The sequence below is a fragment of the Schistocerca cancellata genome, chromosome 7 (genome assembly GCF_023864275.1).
Source record: "Schistocerca cancellata isolate TAMUIC-IGC-003103 chromosome 7, iqSchCanc2.1, whole genome shotgun sequence".
Lineage (NCBI taxonomy): Eukaryota > Metazoa > Arthropoda > Insecta > Orthoptera > Acrididae > Schistocerca > Schistocerca cancellata.
In genome coordinates this window covers 25,349,781-25,365,382 of record NC_064632.1, presented here as the reverse complement: position 1 = coordinate 25,365,382, position 15,602 = coordinate 25,349,781, and the positions used below count along the sequence as shown (strand labels likewise).

Here is a 15,602-nt window from a genome sequence, read left to right as displayed (position 1 = left end):
CCGTCGTAATTTAATATATTATTATTGTTATTATTATGTTTTGATTGTAGCCGACTTACGTGGTGGGCCTTAATAAAAATGATATATCATTTAATTTTTATTTACGATTAAATGCTGTCCTGAAGTTCTCCTTTTTAACAATATTAATCTCAAATTATTTGTTACGTTAATGAATGTTAGACTTGCTGAATCTTAAAACATGAGTATATAAGCTGAACAATGTTATAAACTTTTCATATTAATTTCCTCGGCTAGTCAGCTCACTTTAAGGCAAAAGATCTTTAGTTATTAATTACAATTGCGGCCCACACACGCGCGAGAGTATTTTTTCTTACCTCCGTTAACCATAGCTACTTAGTCGCAGTCCTGGCTCTGGCTGTCGGCTATGGTACTGAAAATAAGAATCTTAAAACTACGTATTTCTGCAACTTCGTGCGGCTGTGGGGAAAAATTAATATTATGTTAATAGCGGGCGAGTATTTCGCTTCCGCTAATTTTTCATAAGTTAATATCGCCACGTAATGGCGTCGCTGGCTGCATCGGCCGCTGCGAAACTGTAAATTACTTGAATGCATGTTAATTCAAGGAAGGCGGACATGAAATCGGGATCACCTCTTACAAATTAAAAGTGCACAATAAGATTAAATCAATATATTATCTGTTTAACTCATACAAATATGCTTACATTTGCCAGCACTCGCAAGATATCCGCCTACACGCAATTAAGACAAGAGAAGAAGTGAAGACGACTAAAAAATTGACAAAAGAGCGTATCTTGTCACCTCTTTAGATCATTTTGTCATAAATTATTTCTTTGCAATCGAAACTTACATAGGTAAATTATTATCTTACGGCTACATGATAAAAATATATTATTCAATTTTTAAATGTCTCTTCTTTATAAATACTGCTTTTTATGTATTTTCGTAATATAGCACTGGGGTCGCTATAAGAATTTACTAGCCTTTCTGTGATATTTGCATGAAGAGTAGCAGTTGCCATAAACAATAAAAATTGTGCTAACCTTCACATGACTGCTAGCAAAACATTTGGTTAAATTTCGGTCACACAATAAGTAACACAAATTCATAGGTTGTAAATGTGACTAAACATTTAGAGATCCTTGGCCGAGGGGGTCGACGGAGTAGATCGAAAAAATCAAGAGACGGTCAATTCGCTACGTATTATCGCGAAATAGGTGAGAGTACGTCGCGAATACGTTACGTGAGCTGGGTGTGTCAGTCTTTAAAACAAAGCCGTTTCTCGTTGTGACTAGATCATACAACGGAAATCGATTCAAAAACTTTCTCTTCCGAAAACAAAAATATTTTCTTGACTCCAACCAACATAGGGAGAAACGACGCCGCGCTTATTGGCCGCGCTGTTCGCGGCGCCATGACGTCACGGATTGCGTAGCCCCTCCCGCCGGCGGTTCGAGTTCTCTCTCGGGCATGGGCGTATGTGTTGTTCTTAGCATAAGTTAGTTTAAGTAATGTGTAAGTCTAGGGACCGATGACCCTAGCAGTTTCGTCCCATAGGAATTCACACGCATTTGAATGTTTTCGTGACACGACCATTTTTATAAAATATATGAAATCTGAACTGACGCTCAAGATTTAGGTATTCAGTTTTTCCACATCCTATTTGAGAGTCGAACGGTAAAGCAGTAGTTTGACAGTGATTCTATGAACCCTTTGCCTAACACGTAAGTGTTAATATCGGATTTGTGTTGCAGATGTAGATGTAGTGAGGAAAATTCTAGAACGGGCATGATTGACTGATATGAGAAGCAAATAACAGCCCGAATGACATTGTCTATCTAAATATACATACAAAATTGTTAAGGCTTTCGTGGCCGCTTGTTGACAAACTGCCTATTGGCTTCTGTCTCGGGTTCTTCGGCCGACGTTCATCTAATGATTTTTCTTACGTTTCGCCAGCACGAGTGGCTGGCATTGTCAAAGCTTCACCCTCCATTGCCGGTGGTGAACTGGAGGCGAGCTCGCAGGCGCAGACTATATGTACCTGGCGCGCCAACGCCCGAGGGCTTCTCCGCGGTCATTTCCGGTGCGGTTCTCCTCTTGCTACCTGCGACGGACGTTCGCTGCAGTACGGGAAGCCAGGATCCCTTTACCTTAAGGCTTTCCTCTTTCTTGTTCAAACTGTTCGCATGTTTTTGCATTTCTACAGCTTCTCTGAACAAGCGCGTGTGATAGTGCTTGTCTACAGCCAGAACTTCGGTGTCGGCGAATTTTATTACGTGGTCAGTCTCATTCAGTGCGTGCTCTGCCACGGTCAGGTGGAGAAATCGGCCGTGGCAGCTTCAGAGAAGCTGTAGAAATACAAAAACACGCGAACAGTTTGAACAAGAAAGAGGAAAGCCTTAAGGTAAACGGATCCTGGCTTCCCGTACTGCAGCGAACGACCGTCGCAGGTAGCAAGAGGAGAACCGCACCGGAAATGACCGCGGAGAAGCCCTCGGACGTTGGCGGGCCAGGTACATATAGTCTGAGGCCGCGAGCTCGCCTCCAGGTCACCACCGGCAATGAAGGGTGAAGCTTTGACAATGCCAGCCACTGATGCTGGCGGAACGTTAGAAAAATCATTAGATGAACGTCGGCCGAAGAACCCGAGACAGAAGCCAATAGGCAGTTTGTAAATATACATAGTTCCTATAATGTCTCTTTAAAAAAGTTTTGATACGTAGGAAAAAGACAGATACCAAAATTTATTCAAAATGATAGTTTTTTGCCCAAATTAGTACATCTCTAACTGGGTACATTTATTTTCGCGAAGCACATTAAGACGATACTCGGTTTCTTGCAGTTTTCGCTCCAGCATACCATCAGCAGTGGTGGAAATGGCATTAGTCGTCCTTTCCTTGAGGTCAATCAAAACCTATACTTCTCTTACAGGTTATGTTAACTTTAACGTATCCTCACAGATAAAAAGCGGTTAACGATGTAACCAGGGAATTTGGTCTCCCTTTCTCGTTTTCAAGTATCTCAATATTTCATTTAGGAATGTACAAACATGCAGTCCCCGAAGTGGTGGAGAAACATCTTGCAAAAAGCTGACGGTTCGTAGCAGAGGTCATGTATTACAAGCTGCGAAATACTTGTGGTGCCACCTGCACCATCTAAAAGTTCTGGCGATAACTTGTAGTTATTGGGTTTTTGTTCGTCCATCCTTTTGAATGGAGGTCTGGGGTACTACGGACCTTTACTATTGTAAGAAAATAAAACATCTACTGCCGCCCTTATGGTGTCATTTATTATATGGCTGCCAGTTTCGGGGCTTCAGTGCACCGTCTTCTGGCCTTAGCTGATGCTGAAAGGGTTATCACGATACATATACGAGGGGTGTTTGAAAAGTCCGTACAAAAATAAAAACTATTTACGTGTTTGGGGTAAACCTGTTTTAGTTTTCGACATAGTCTCCTTTTAAACTTATACATTTCGTCCAATGCTGTTCTAATTTCTTGATTCCTTCCGAATAATAGGAATTGTCGAAGTCCGCAGAATAGCTATTAGTTGCTGAAATCACCTCCTCGTCTGAATAAAATCTTTGTTCCGCCAGCCATTTCTTCAAATTGGGGAACAAACAATAGTCCGAGGGAACCAAGTCTAGAGAACAAGTGGAATGTGAAGCAAGTTGGAATCCTATTTCCATTAATATTGCGACCACAACTGCTGAGGTGTGTACTGACGCATTGTCGTGATGGAAAAGGACTTTTTTGTGGTATAATCACCAGCGTTTTTCTTGCATCTCAGTTTTCAAACTGTCCAATAGCAATGAATAATATGCACCTGTAATAGTTTTACCCTTATCCAGATAGTCGATGAGGATTCTGCGAATCCCAAACGACAGTCGTCATAACCTTTCAGGCCGAAGGAATCCCTTGGTAACCCATCGTTTAGATTGTTGTTTGGTCTCATGAGTGTGGTAATGTATCCTTGTTTCATCCACAGTGAAGAAACGGCGCTTAAAGACCTGCGGATTCTTCCTGAACAGCTGCAAGCCATCCTTGCAACACTTCACACGATTCCGTTTTGGTCAAGCGTGAGCAGTCATGGAACCCATCTTGCGCATAGCTTTCTCATGTAAAAATGTCCATGAAAAATGTTATGTACCCGCTCATTCGAGATGCCCACAGCACTAGCAATCTCACGCACTTTAACTCTTCTGTCATCCACCACCATATCACAGATATTATCAATGATTTCTGGCGTTGTAACCTCCACAGTGCATCCAGAACGTTCAACATCACTTGAGCCCATTTGGCCACTCCAAAAGTTTTGAAACCACTTACAAACTGTTCTAATCGAATGTGCTGAGTCACCGTAGTGTTTATCAGGCTTCTTTTTAGTCCCCTGAGGCGTTTTGCCTTTCATAAAGTAATGTTTAATCACCACATGAAATTCTTTTTAGTCAATGTTTTGACAATCACTCGACTTCCTTGATTCACACGAATGCCAAACACAAAGGAATAGACCAATATGGCTTAAACTTGTGCGTTCTTTCCAAAGATGCTACTAACTAAACATGACCTCGATACGCGCCTGTGGTGCCGCCTCTCGGACTTTGCACGGACTCTTCAAACGCCCATCGTATACGATGCATCAGTGGCTAACATAACTGGTTTACGCGGACTACCTGTAACAGTTACAGATAGTCTGCGTAAACCAGTTACGTTGGCCTTTGATAATTAGTATATTTGGATCGTGATAACCCCTTCAGCATCAATTAAGGCAGACGATGGTGCACTGAAGCGCTGAAACTGGTAGCCACACAATAAATAACTTCATAAGGACGGCTGTAGGTGTTTCATTTTCTTACTATAGTTATTGGTGTCTTGCCGACGAAAAGCGAACTGGTATTAATCCAGTTACCCATGAGCCCACCCGACACTAACATCTTTGGGCCATCTTGCTGAAGTTTCCTAGGTACATGACGTATCTGTTTATCCCTAAATTCGCACATTGAAGGTATTCAGTTCTCCGTAAGTTAAAGGGTCGCCTGGTCACTGAAGCGATGTTGGATGAGGAATGTATCACCCGCAGACATTCGGTCTGGCATGGTAACTAAAGATTCCAAACGTCTAGGTTTATCATTTCGTACCAGTGCCTATATCAGTTGGGTTTTGTGTGCGTAAAACTGCAATTTCCGCTGTAGGAGCTCGTGAGCATTTGTATATGGCATATGAAACTATCTGGCCGAAGTGTGGCTTGACTTTCTGGCAGAAATATCATAGGATTGTCTTAGGCAATCGATAATTTCCTCAGATGTTGTTGGTCGTCCATTCCTCCCTTTATAAACCTGTCTCAGAAATTTTTTTGTACTATGCACGAACTTACGTACGTGATACGGAATCTCTTTCGTACTTAATTACGATTAGATTTCGATTCAATAACCCGCTAGGGTAGCCGAGAGCGCTAACGCGCTGCTTCCTGGACTCGGGTTGGCGAGCCGGGCCCGGATAGAATCCGCACCATCGGATTAACGACGAGGGGCGGTGTTCCGGCCAGCCTAGATGTGGTTTTCAGACAGTTTTCCACATCCCGGTAGGTAAATACCGGGCTGGTCCCCACGTTGCGCCTCAGTTACACGCGTCGCAGACATTCGAAACACGTTCGCACTATTTCCCGATTTACAATAGATGCAGACAGCTGGGGTACACTGATTTCACCCATGGGGTTATGGGGTGGTGGCAGGAAGGGCATCCGGCCACCCCTAGAACTAACCTAGCCAAATCCGTTCTAACAACGCCGACCCTGCGATCGCTGCGGAACTATGGCGTAAGCGAAAGAAAGAAAGAAAGATTTCGATTCAATAAACTGTTATACATACAGAGCCTTCTCTTGAGTAGTATCCCTATTGTATGGGCTTCGTCTACAGTATCTCACCGATCAACAAGATACCCCCAAAACACACAGGTGTGATTAAAATCTGTGATATCCATTACGTTCATGATACAAATCAGATAATGTTACCTCATCAATTGGTAATAAATTTTTTATGTTACATATAGGAGACTTTTGAACATTTTCTATTCCAGTATTTGTTATAGGACCAACACCATTGTACCTGCACAACGAAGCAATGTACCAATATACTCGTGTCTTGAGTCACCCCACAGTCGCCTGAATGCGTCGTTGTTGGGTTCGCTCTTTCTGTCAACATGTCGAGATTGACTGTCTCTTTTTTTGTTGCAGGCCGAAGTACCTGGTACGGGAGAGTCGAGCGTCCTACAAGGTGTACATGTGGCTGGTGGTGAGGCGCTTCAGCCGCAGTGACGTGGGCACCTACAACTGCGTCGCCACCAACTCGCTGGGCCGCGGAGAGGGCACACTCCGGCTCTACGGTGAGTCCCCGTGTAGCAGCACTGCGGGCGGCTTCTCGTCGTACGCGAAGCAGACTTTGAACCAACGCTGTTCGTTACTGTAGCTAAGTCGGCGTAAGATGACAACTAACAGTTGCAGTTGGTAGAGCGCGGCAGCGTCGCGGGCCTGCATCGACCAATAATGTAAAGCGATTTTATAAACGTCGCTATGGCAATGTCTCTGTGTTGTTGCAGCTACTACCCTCATGCTCATAAATTAGGGATAATTGCAGAATGTGGTGCCACTCAACGTAGCACTACACAAAACAGGCGCTAATAGAAGAGGCACATAGGGAACACACACGACACTGATCTGTAAGTGCACGGTATTGATGATAAGTTGAGAAAACCGTCCCGAAACACACGTGATACAAAACGCCCCTGTTTCCTGCACATGTACCCCGACATCAGTATGGGATATGATCACCACGCAGACGTACACAGGCCGCACAACGGGTTGGCATACTCTGGATCAGGTGGTCGAGCAGCTGCTGTTGTATAGCCTCCCATTCCTGCACCAGTGCCTGTCGGAGCTCCTGAAGTGTCGCAGGCGTTTGAAGACGTTCAGCGATACGTCAACCGAGAGCATCCCAGACGTGTTCGATGGAGTTTAGGTCCATAGAACAGGCAGGCCACTCCATTCGCCTGGTATATTTGGTTTCCAGGTACTCCTCCACGAGGGCAGCTCGGTGGGGCCTTGCGTTTTTATCCATCAGGAGGATGGTGGGACCCACTGCACCCCTGAAAAGGTGAACATACTGGTACAAAATGACGTCCCTATACACCTGACCTGTTACAGTTCCTCTGTCAAAGACATGCGGGGGTGTAAGTGCACTAATAATAATCCCACCCCACACCATCAAAACACGACCTCCATACAGGTCCCTTTCAAGGACATTAAGTGGTTGGTATCTGGTTCCTGTTTCAAGCCAGATTAAAACCCGGCGAGAATCACTGTTCAGATTATACCTGGACTCGTCCGTGAACATAACCTGGCACTGCTGTTCCAATGACCATATACTGTGTTCTTTACACCAGGCTCTATGAGCTCTCTTGTGACCAGGGGTCAGTGGAATGCACCTTGCAGGTCTCCGAGCGAATAAACCATGTCTGTTCAGTCATCTGTAGACTGTGTGTCTGGAGACAACTGTTCCCGTGGCTGTTTTAAGGTCCCGAGCAAGGCTACCAGCAATACTCCGTGGCCGTCTGCGGCGCTGATGGTGAGATATCGGTCTTCTTGTGTTGGTGTACAATGTGGACGTCCCGTACTGTAGCGCCTGGACACTTTTCCTGTCTGCTGTAATCGTTGACATAAACTTGAGATCGCATCTCGTGGCACAAAGAGGGCCAGTGCTACGACCTGCTGTGTTTGACCAGCCTTTAGTCGCCCTAGTGTTCTACCCCTCATAACGTCATCAATATGTTTTCTCTGAGCGGTGTTCAACACACACTCACCATTAGCACGTCTGAAAACGTCTGCACACTTACTCGCAGCACCTTACTCTGACATGCACCAACACACCTCTGCGTATGTGGACTGCTGCCAGCGCCACTGTGCGACGATCACGGGTCAAATGCACTGCACGGTCATACCCTGAAGTGATTTAAACCCGAAAACCACCCATCAGATCGTTGTTTGACCATGTATCAGCATTATCCTTAATTTACGAACATTAGTGTATTGGCGTCTCCAGCCGTCACTTCCGACAGAGAGCGTAGCTGCAGCACAGTTTTAAAATGGGGTCTGTAGGTGACGTACGTTACAAGCCACGTGCCGTCTTTGAATTTCTCACTGCAGAGAAAGAAACTGTGAAGAATAGTCACTAACGCGTTTACGAAGTTTATGGGGTATTTGCTGTGGTCAGAAGTACAGTTAGTCGCTTGGCACGTAGAGTGAGGTCATCAGAGGGCAGTTCGGCGGAGCTCCACGATTTGCAGAGGTCTGGGACACCATCCACGACTGTCACACCTGACATGTTGCACCGGACTTCCACTTGTTTGGGTCCTTATAAAATGCCACTCGTGGAAGACATTTTGAGGACGATGAGGAGGTGATTCAGACAGTGAAGCACTGACTCCGCCACCAGGACAAGGATTGATACCGACAGGGCACACACACCCTTGTTTCGCGCAGGAGGAAGGCCGTAGAATGGGATGGATATTGCGTGGATAAATAGGGGTGTCTACATGAAACACCATTCCTTCGTATATGTAATACTATTTAGGTTCAATAGAGAATTGTTGAAGAAAAAAAAATGCGTTGCATTACTTTCGGGGCAACCTCCTACATCATCAGATTTAGTTTCTGTGGCACTCATATACATAAGCGTCAGTTATACATTTGTGATCACTCACTAAGTGCTAGTTATCAGTAGAAACACCAACCGATTCAGTCCTCAGTTCATGGTATGTTTTAGGAAGACAATATGGTTAACATTATTATGGACTATCGGCGTTTTTGCACGTGGTGACATGTTACACTTCCACGCTAGGCTATAGTCCAGACAGATACTTCCAGAAGTAACCACCCAATACGTAAAAGTACGGTTTGTGCTATTACATTTTTATTTAAAAAGTGTACTTCTTGCTGTTGCCAGTTGGCGGTTTATAATGTATTTCATTTGGCCATCGTCACGTGATTTACTGCTTAAAGAACCAAACGTATTAACTACTTTTAGTGTCTCGTTTCCTAATCTAATTATCTCTGCATTTCCTTATTTATTTCAAGTTTTCTCCATTCTTTTTCGTTTCCTATTTTATATTAATCTTAGAACCTTTTTTCACAATACTGTACGTGAATGAATATGGCTTAAATAAATCAAAACGCGCTGAAGATATTTAATTTTTCAATTCACTTTGTTTTCATTAAATGTTTTCAAGTTTCTGCATAACCCATAGCTCTGTGTCTCGCTTATCCTATGGCCTTTCTTGCCCCCCCCCCCCCCCAATCCCCTTCCCAAACTCCATTCTCACACTTCCGATGCCCCTCTCTTTCATGAGTCCTTTAAAAAGATGACGCGGCAGTATTCTTATTTTAATGTGACTACGTGTTGCGTGTGTATTTCATTGACACATTTTATGCATATTCACTGTGATAGAGTACATAACATTTTAATTTAAATATCATTAAAAACTGTGGCGTGATAATTATATAAACACTGGTGTTAAAACCAATCATCTTAGTTCCAAAAATGTCATTTGTTCACTTAAGCTTTCAATATTTACTACCTTCTGCTCGAGAGAGGACGATGCCTACAAATCGGTGAAAGACCACATTTTATTGTAATTCATTGGCGACGTAGAACATTGATCAGTTTTTTCTCTTTTGTTTCAGAGATAAAGTTGCATTCGGCGACAGACAACCACGTAGCTGTTGTTGGAGGTACGTAAATATATCTCCCATTCTCTATATTATAATGCAAAGATACTGTTCCTGTTTTTGCAGTGGTCTGAAAATGTAAGAAATTTTGAAGGAAGAAATGTTAAACTGGATTAGGACATTATATGTGTCTTTTCTTAGGAACCATCATAGGACCTTCTTGGGGCACCACAGAAAACGCAAATTGATTGCCTTCGTTCCTAAAACGAGGAGATTCCCTAAATTATTTTAAGCGAATGCCAATGTGTTACCTAAAAGTGTCCGCACGGCATTTCCTTGCACTTTTCTGTTGACAGAATGTTGGGTTACAAACACCTCTTGCTTGTATTTACAGTTTATGTTTTGATGTGTTGTGTACCTCTGGCAGAGTAACATACGGAAGTTTGGTATTTCACAGTTTCTCTGAATAGTCTAGAACAGTGGTTAAAAAGAACGGCGCCGTCATTTGCAGTCGTGATGCAGATGTGTAGTTCGTTTTTGTCGTCTCGTTAAAGTGTAATCAGCAATACACGTAATATACAGTAGTACAACAGTTTGTATGTTTAAATAAGGTGAAACAACTTCTTTTACTACTTTTTCAATCACTATTATCTGTATTGTTGATAGTGATAGATTCATGCATTACTTATTCAGTTGTGCTGGTGATAATTATCAAGAAGGATATAAAGTAGCCAGCAGATTTTGAGCAGAAAGAAAAAAAATAGTACACTCTCTTAGAGATTTCCAATTCACTCAAGGTTTATTGTTGCAACAGTGCGTCTGGAGTACATGCAATTCTTACATTTACAGATCAAAAGCATAAACAGTTCTTAGGTAACAGGTATCGACCCGTGGTGAAACACCCATGTTATTACGTGGTGTAGTCTCCAAGGGTGGCTACGCAGGCGCTGCCTTTGGCATCCCGTCGACCGTACAGGTGGCGAATACGGTCCTAGGATACGTTATGTCACATCTGTTCGACCTGTTCACGTAGTTCTGTTAGAGTTGTTGGTTGATAAATTGCACGACTCACTTCTCGTCGCATAATATACCATACGTGCTCCGTTGGAGACAAGTCGTTCAAAACGGTTCAATTGGCTCTGAGCACTATGGGACTTAACATCTATGGTCATCAGTCCTCTAGAACTTAGAACTACTTAAACGTAACTAACCTAAGGACAGCACACAACAACTAGTCATCACGAGACAGAGAAAATCCCTGACCCCGCCGGGAATCGAACCCGGGAACCCGGGAGACAAGTCGTGCTGGCCAGGAAAGCTGCTGCATGTCTTTCAGAGCATTTGAATGTCATGCGCCGTGTGTGCTTGAGCATTACACTCTTGGAACCACACATCACTTTAGGCCAAGAACGGCAAAAGAACAGGTAGAACAACATTCTGCACGTACCGAGCGCTGGTTAGAATCCCCCTCCAGGAACACCAAGGTGAACGAGACTTGTAGCTTTACGGACCAGATACCATAATACCTGGGTTGAGACCAGTGTGTCTTGGACGATTGCACTGTAGGAGACAGCGCTCGCCAGGTGTATCTCGGACGCGCAAACACCATCACTTGCATGCAGGCAGAATCTACGTTCATCGCTGAAGACGACGGTACGCTATTTCATCTTCCAAGCGATCCCCTGACGGCACCAGTCAAATCGAGCACGTCGATGCTAGGGGGTGACTTGAAAACGGGTGGGAAGTGTGTAGTCCAACTGATAACAACGGGATCGCAAGAGTTCGTGATGACTCATCTACGCATCCTATCGCTCTTATCTGTCCTGTTGTAGCTGTATAATCTGCCACTACCACCCTTGCAATACGACGGTGCTGCCTGGACATCGAAAAAATCGTCTCCAGGTGCAAGAATTGATGATTTCTTCTTGGGTTATCAGCCGAGTGGTGGCGTCGTCTTGTCGCAACGTTTCAACGAGTTTTGTACCCATCATCTTCTGGCGAAGTCCTCATCAGTGGAATACCCCGAGAAAGACTGCAGTCGCATAGGTGCGAGTATGTTCACGTGACCATTGATACCAGCACCGTTGCACAACCGGCGCGCCAGCTCCAACCTGTGTGGCACTTTCCCGGAGGGACCATCCCGTCACTCCAGAGTCCGCAACTTCACGCACTTCAAACTCGCTCTGTTGTCTACAGGAAGCACAGCGTGCTCAGCTGGGTGGTAACGTGATCGCCTCCCACGCAAGCGGGACCGGGTTCGATTCCCGACAGGGTTGGAGATTTTCTCCCATCGGACACTGGGTGTTGTGTTGTCCTCATCATCATTTCATCCTTATCACCGGAGCGCAAGTGGCCCAATGTCGAGTCGACTGAAGTGAGACTTTCACCTGGCGGTCGAACTTCCCCGGATGGGGCCTCCCGGCCAACGATGCCATACCCTCATTTCATTTCCATTTAGCACGAGTGCATCTCCGTGGCCTGCTTGCTTCACACGTTTGCAGTATATTGAGCCGTCCAGCTGCGAGCATTCATTTTTAAAGGGTCTACATCAACATCTACATCCATACTCCGCAAGCCACCCGACGGTGTGTGGTGGAGGGTACCATGAGTACCTCTATCGGTTCTATTCCAGTCTCGTATTGTTCGTAGAAAGAAAGACTGTCGGTATGCCTCTGTGTGGGCTCTAATCTCTCTGATTTTATCCTCATGGTCTCTTCGCGAAATATACGTAGGATACTGCTTGATCCTCGGTGAAGGTATGTTCTCGAAACTTCAACAAAAGCCCGTACCGAGCTACTGAGCGTCTCTCTTGCAGAGTCTTCCACTGGAGTTTATCTATCAGCTCCGTAACGCTTTCGCGATTACTAAATAATCCTGTAACGAAGCGCGCTGCTCTCCTTTGGATCTTCTCTATCTCTTCTATCGACCCTATTTGGTACGGATCCCACACTGCTGAGCAGTATTCAAGCAGTGGGCGAACAAGCGTACTGAAACCTACTTCCTTTGTTTTCGGATTGCATTTCCTTAGGATTCTTCCAATGAATCTCAGTCTGGCACCTGCTTTACCTACGATCAACTTTATATGATCACTCCATTTTAAATCACTCCTAATGCGCACTCCCAGATAATTTGTAGAATTTACTGCTTCCAGTTGCTGACCTGCTATATTGTAGCTAAATGATAAGGGATCTATCTTTCTATGTATTCGCAGCAAATTACACTTGTCTACATTGTGATTCAATTGCCATTACCTGCACCATGCGTCAATTCGTTGTAGATCCTCCTGCATTTCAGTACAATTTTCCATTTTTACAACCGCTCGATATACAACAGCATCATCCGAAAAAAGCCTCAGTGAACTTACGATGTTATCCACAAGGTCATTTATATATATTGCGAATAGCAACGGTCTTACGACACTCCCCGGCGGCACACCTGTAATCACTCTTACTTCGGAAGACTTCTCTCCATTGAGAATAACATGTTGCGTTCTGTTACCTAGGAACTCTTCAGTCCAATCACACCATTGGTCTGATAGTCCATATGCTCTTACTTTGTTCATGAAACGACTGTGGGGAACTGTATCGAACGCCTTGCGGAAGTCAAGAAACACGGCATCGACATGGGAACCCGTGTCTATGGCCCTCTGAGTCTCGTGGACGAATAGCGCTAGATGGGTTTCACACGATCGCGTTTTCCGAAACCAATGCTGATTCCTACAGAGTGGATTTCTAGTCTGCAGAAACGTCATTATACTCGAACATAATACGTGTTCCAACATTCTACAACTGATAGACGTTAGAGATATAGGTCTATAGTTCTGCACATCTTTTTGACGTCCCTTCTAGAAAACGGGGATTACCTGTGCCTTTTTCCAATCTTTTGGAAAACTACGCCCTTCTAGTGACCTACGGTACACCTCTGCAAGAATGGGGGCAAGTTCCTTCGCGTACTCTGTGTAAAATTGAACTGGTATTCCATCAGGTCCAGCGGTCGACGCAGATGGCACCCTGATAGCTGTGCCACTACGCTATCCGTTAGCGGACGACGTTGAAACCTTTATCAGCAAGTGAAATATGGCATCTTCGGCTGAAAATCGACGTCGCCTTTCCAGACGTACTAACTTTTTTCGGCACTGTAGTTCAGTGATTCAAATGATGCTTCAGCTAATGTCCGGGATTATAACTCATACAACACGGCTGTATAAAAATCCTTACTATAATTATTACTGTTGTTATTATTGTCATTTGAGCTAAGGTATGTAGTAGAGGTATGGACTGGTATTGATGACGTCAAATAAGACACATTTTAGTTATGTTTCAGCATTATTGGCAATTGTTCGTTAAACATTATTAAGTGACGTAATTTTTCTGTTCTTTACTAAACCAGTTTCAGCATATGTGAAGGCAACCGATACCTGTGTGTACAGATGTTGATGTAACCGGTGTTTTGCAAGCACCTTTAGAGTGGCATTGAAGCACAAATTGGCCACGTGCGAGAACAACTCGCGCGATGTGGGCCTGTACCAACTTAATCATGTACATAGATGGTTCATCCCCTTCTGGGGATCGGGAATCTCGACCATATTTGCCTATTATCGACACTGACACTGCTAAGGTAAAAGTCCCAGCAATTCCAAAATTACCGACAATGTTTCAGTTTCAGTTGTATAAATGTGACATAAAGTTATGGAGCAGGCAGGCTACCATTATTATAACAATCAGCAGTTCTGCATTCAGGCTGAGTGGGTCGCGATGTGAAAAGTCAAACACCACACACGAAATGCATTTATGGCTCACATGACGCGTTTCGGTGTTCGGCTATCATCAGATATCGAGGAGCGGTTACTGCACGTAGATACGACGTTTCAAGTTGCTTGTGAAACAAGCATTCGCACACTAGTCTCCTCGGTATCTGATGATGGATAAATTACAAAATGCGTCATAAGAGCAATGAGTTGTTCTTGCCTGATATCTGTGATGTCTGGCTTTCACTATTGCGATGGAAACTCCAGGTACTAATTTCAACAACGTAGGAACAGACAGATTGCTGCTTACGGTAAGGAAGACACGTTAAGTTACAGACGGGCACAATTGAAAGAAACTTACATACAGCTTTCGGCCACAGCCTTTATCAACAAAAGAGAAACACACACCATTCATACACACAAGGTTCAAATGGTTCTGAGCACTATGGGACTTAACTGCTGTGGTCATAAGTCCCCTAGAACTTAGAACTACCTAAACCTAACTAATCTAAGGACGTCACACACATCCATGCCCGAGGCAGGATTCGAAGCTGCGACCGTAGCGGTTGCGCGGTTCCAGACTGTAACGCCTAGAACCGCTCGGCCACTCCGGCCGGCCATTTACACACAAGGAAGCACACCTCATGCAATCTGTGGTGACTTTTTAAGGTTTCTTGCTTTATTTCTTCGTAGGTTAAGCAGCCTATACTGCCGTTCCTACAGCTGCCTACGTGTTTTCTTTCTTATATTTCCTTAATTTTCTTCTTGTTGTTACTAGTGCAGTCTTCTTCTTCTTTTGCTGCTGGTGCGTAGTCGCTACTCGCGCAGCACGTCCGGACAGCGTGTGGTCGGTCGCCAGTGGACTTGAGTCACAAGTCCACTGACGACTTGGTTGTCGGCTTCCGTCGTTGCCGCGTAGAAGCTTGCCGCTAATTGCCGGTAGCGCTGTTTAAGCCGCGGTATTCCGGCAAGTTCATGCAATTCCCTCGTGGGAAAATCGCGTGGCAGGTGCAGCGCGAGCCTGAGGGCTTTGCTCTGCACGGTCTGGAGCATCTTCACTGAAGTGTCGGCCGCGTTTCCCCAGACAACGGCAGCGTACTCCGACACTGGCCTGATTAGTGTTAGGTGGAGTGTTCTGCCGCAGTCTGGAGGTA

The 15,602-nt window shown here is 44.5% G+C and overlaps 1 protein-coding gene across 1 annotated transcript in view; it reads left to right on the top strand.

Annotated features, from left to right (window-relative positions):
- Positions 1–15,602, top strand: part of LOC126092414 (lachesin-like) — a 348,672-nt gene that overhangs the window by 314,280 nt on the left and 18,790 nt on the right. Inside the window, exons 7-8 of the mRNA XM_049908001.1 lie at positions 6,216–6,364; positions 9,717–9,764. Coding sequence (XP_049763958.1) covers positions 6,216–6,364; positions 9,717–9,764 — 197 coding nt within the window. The remainder of the gene's footprint in view (positions 1–6,215; positions 6,365–9,716; positions 9,765–15,602) is intronic.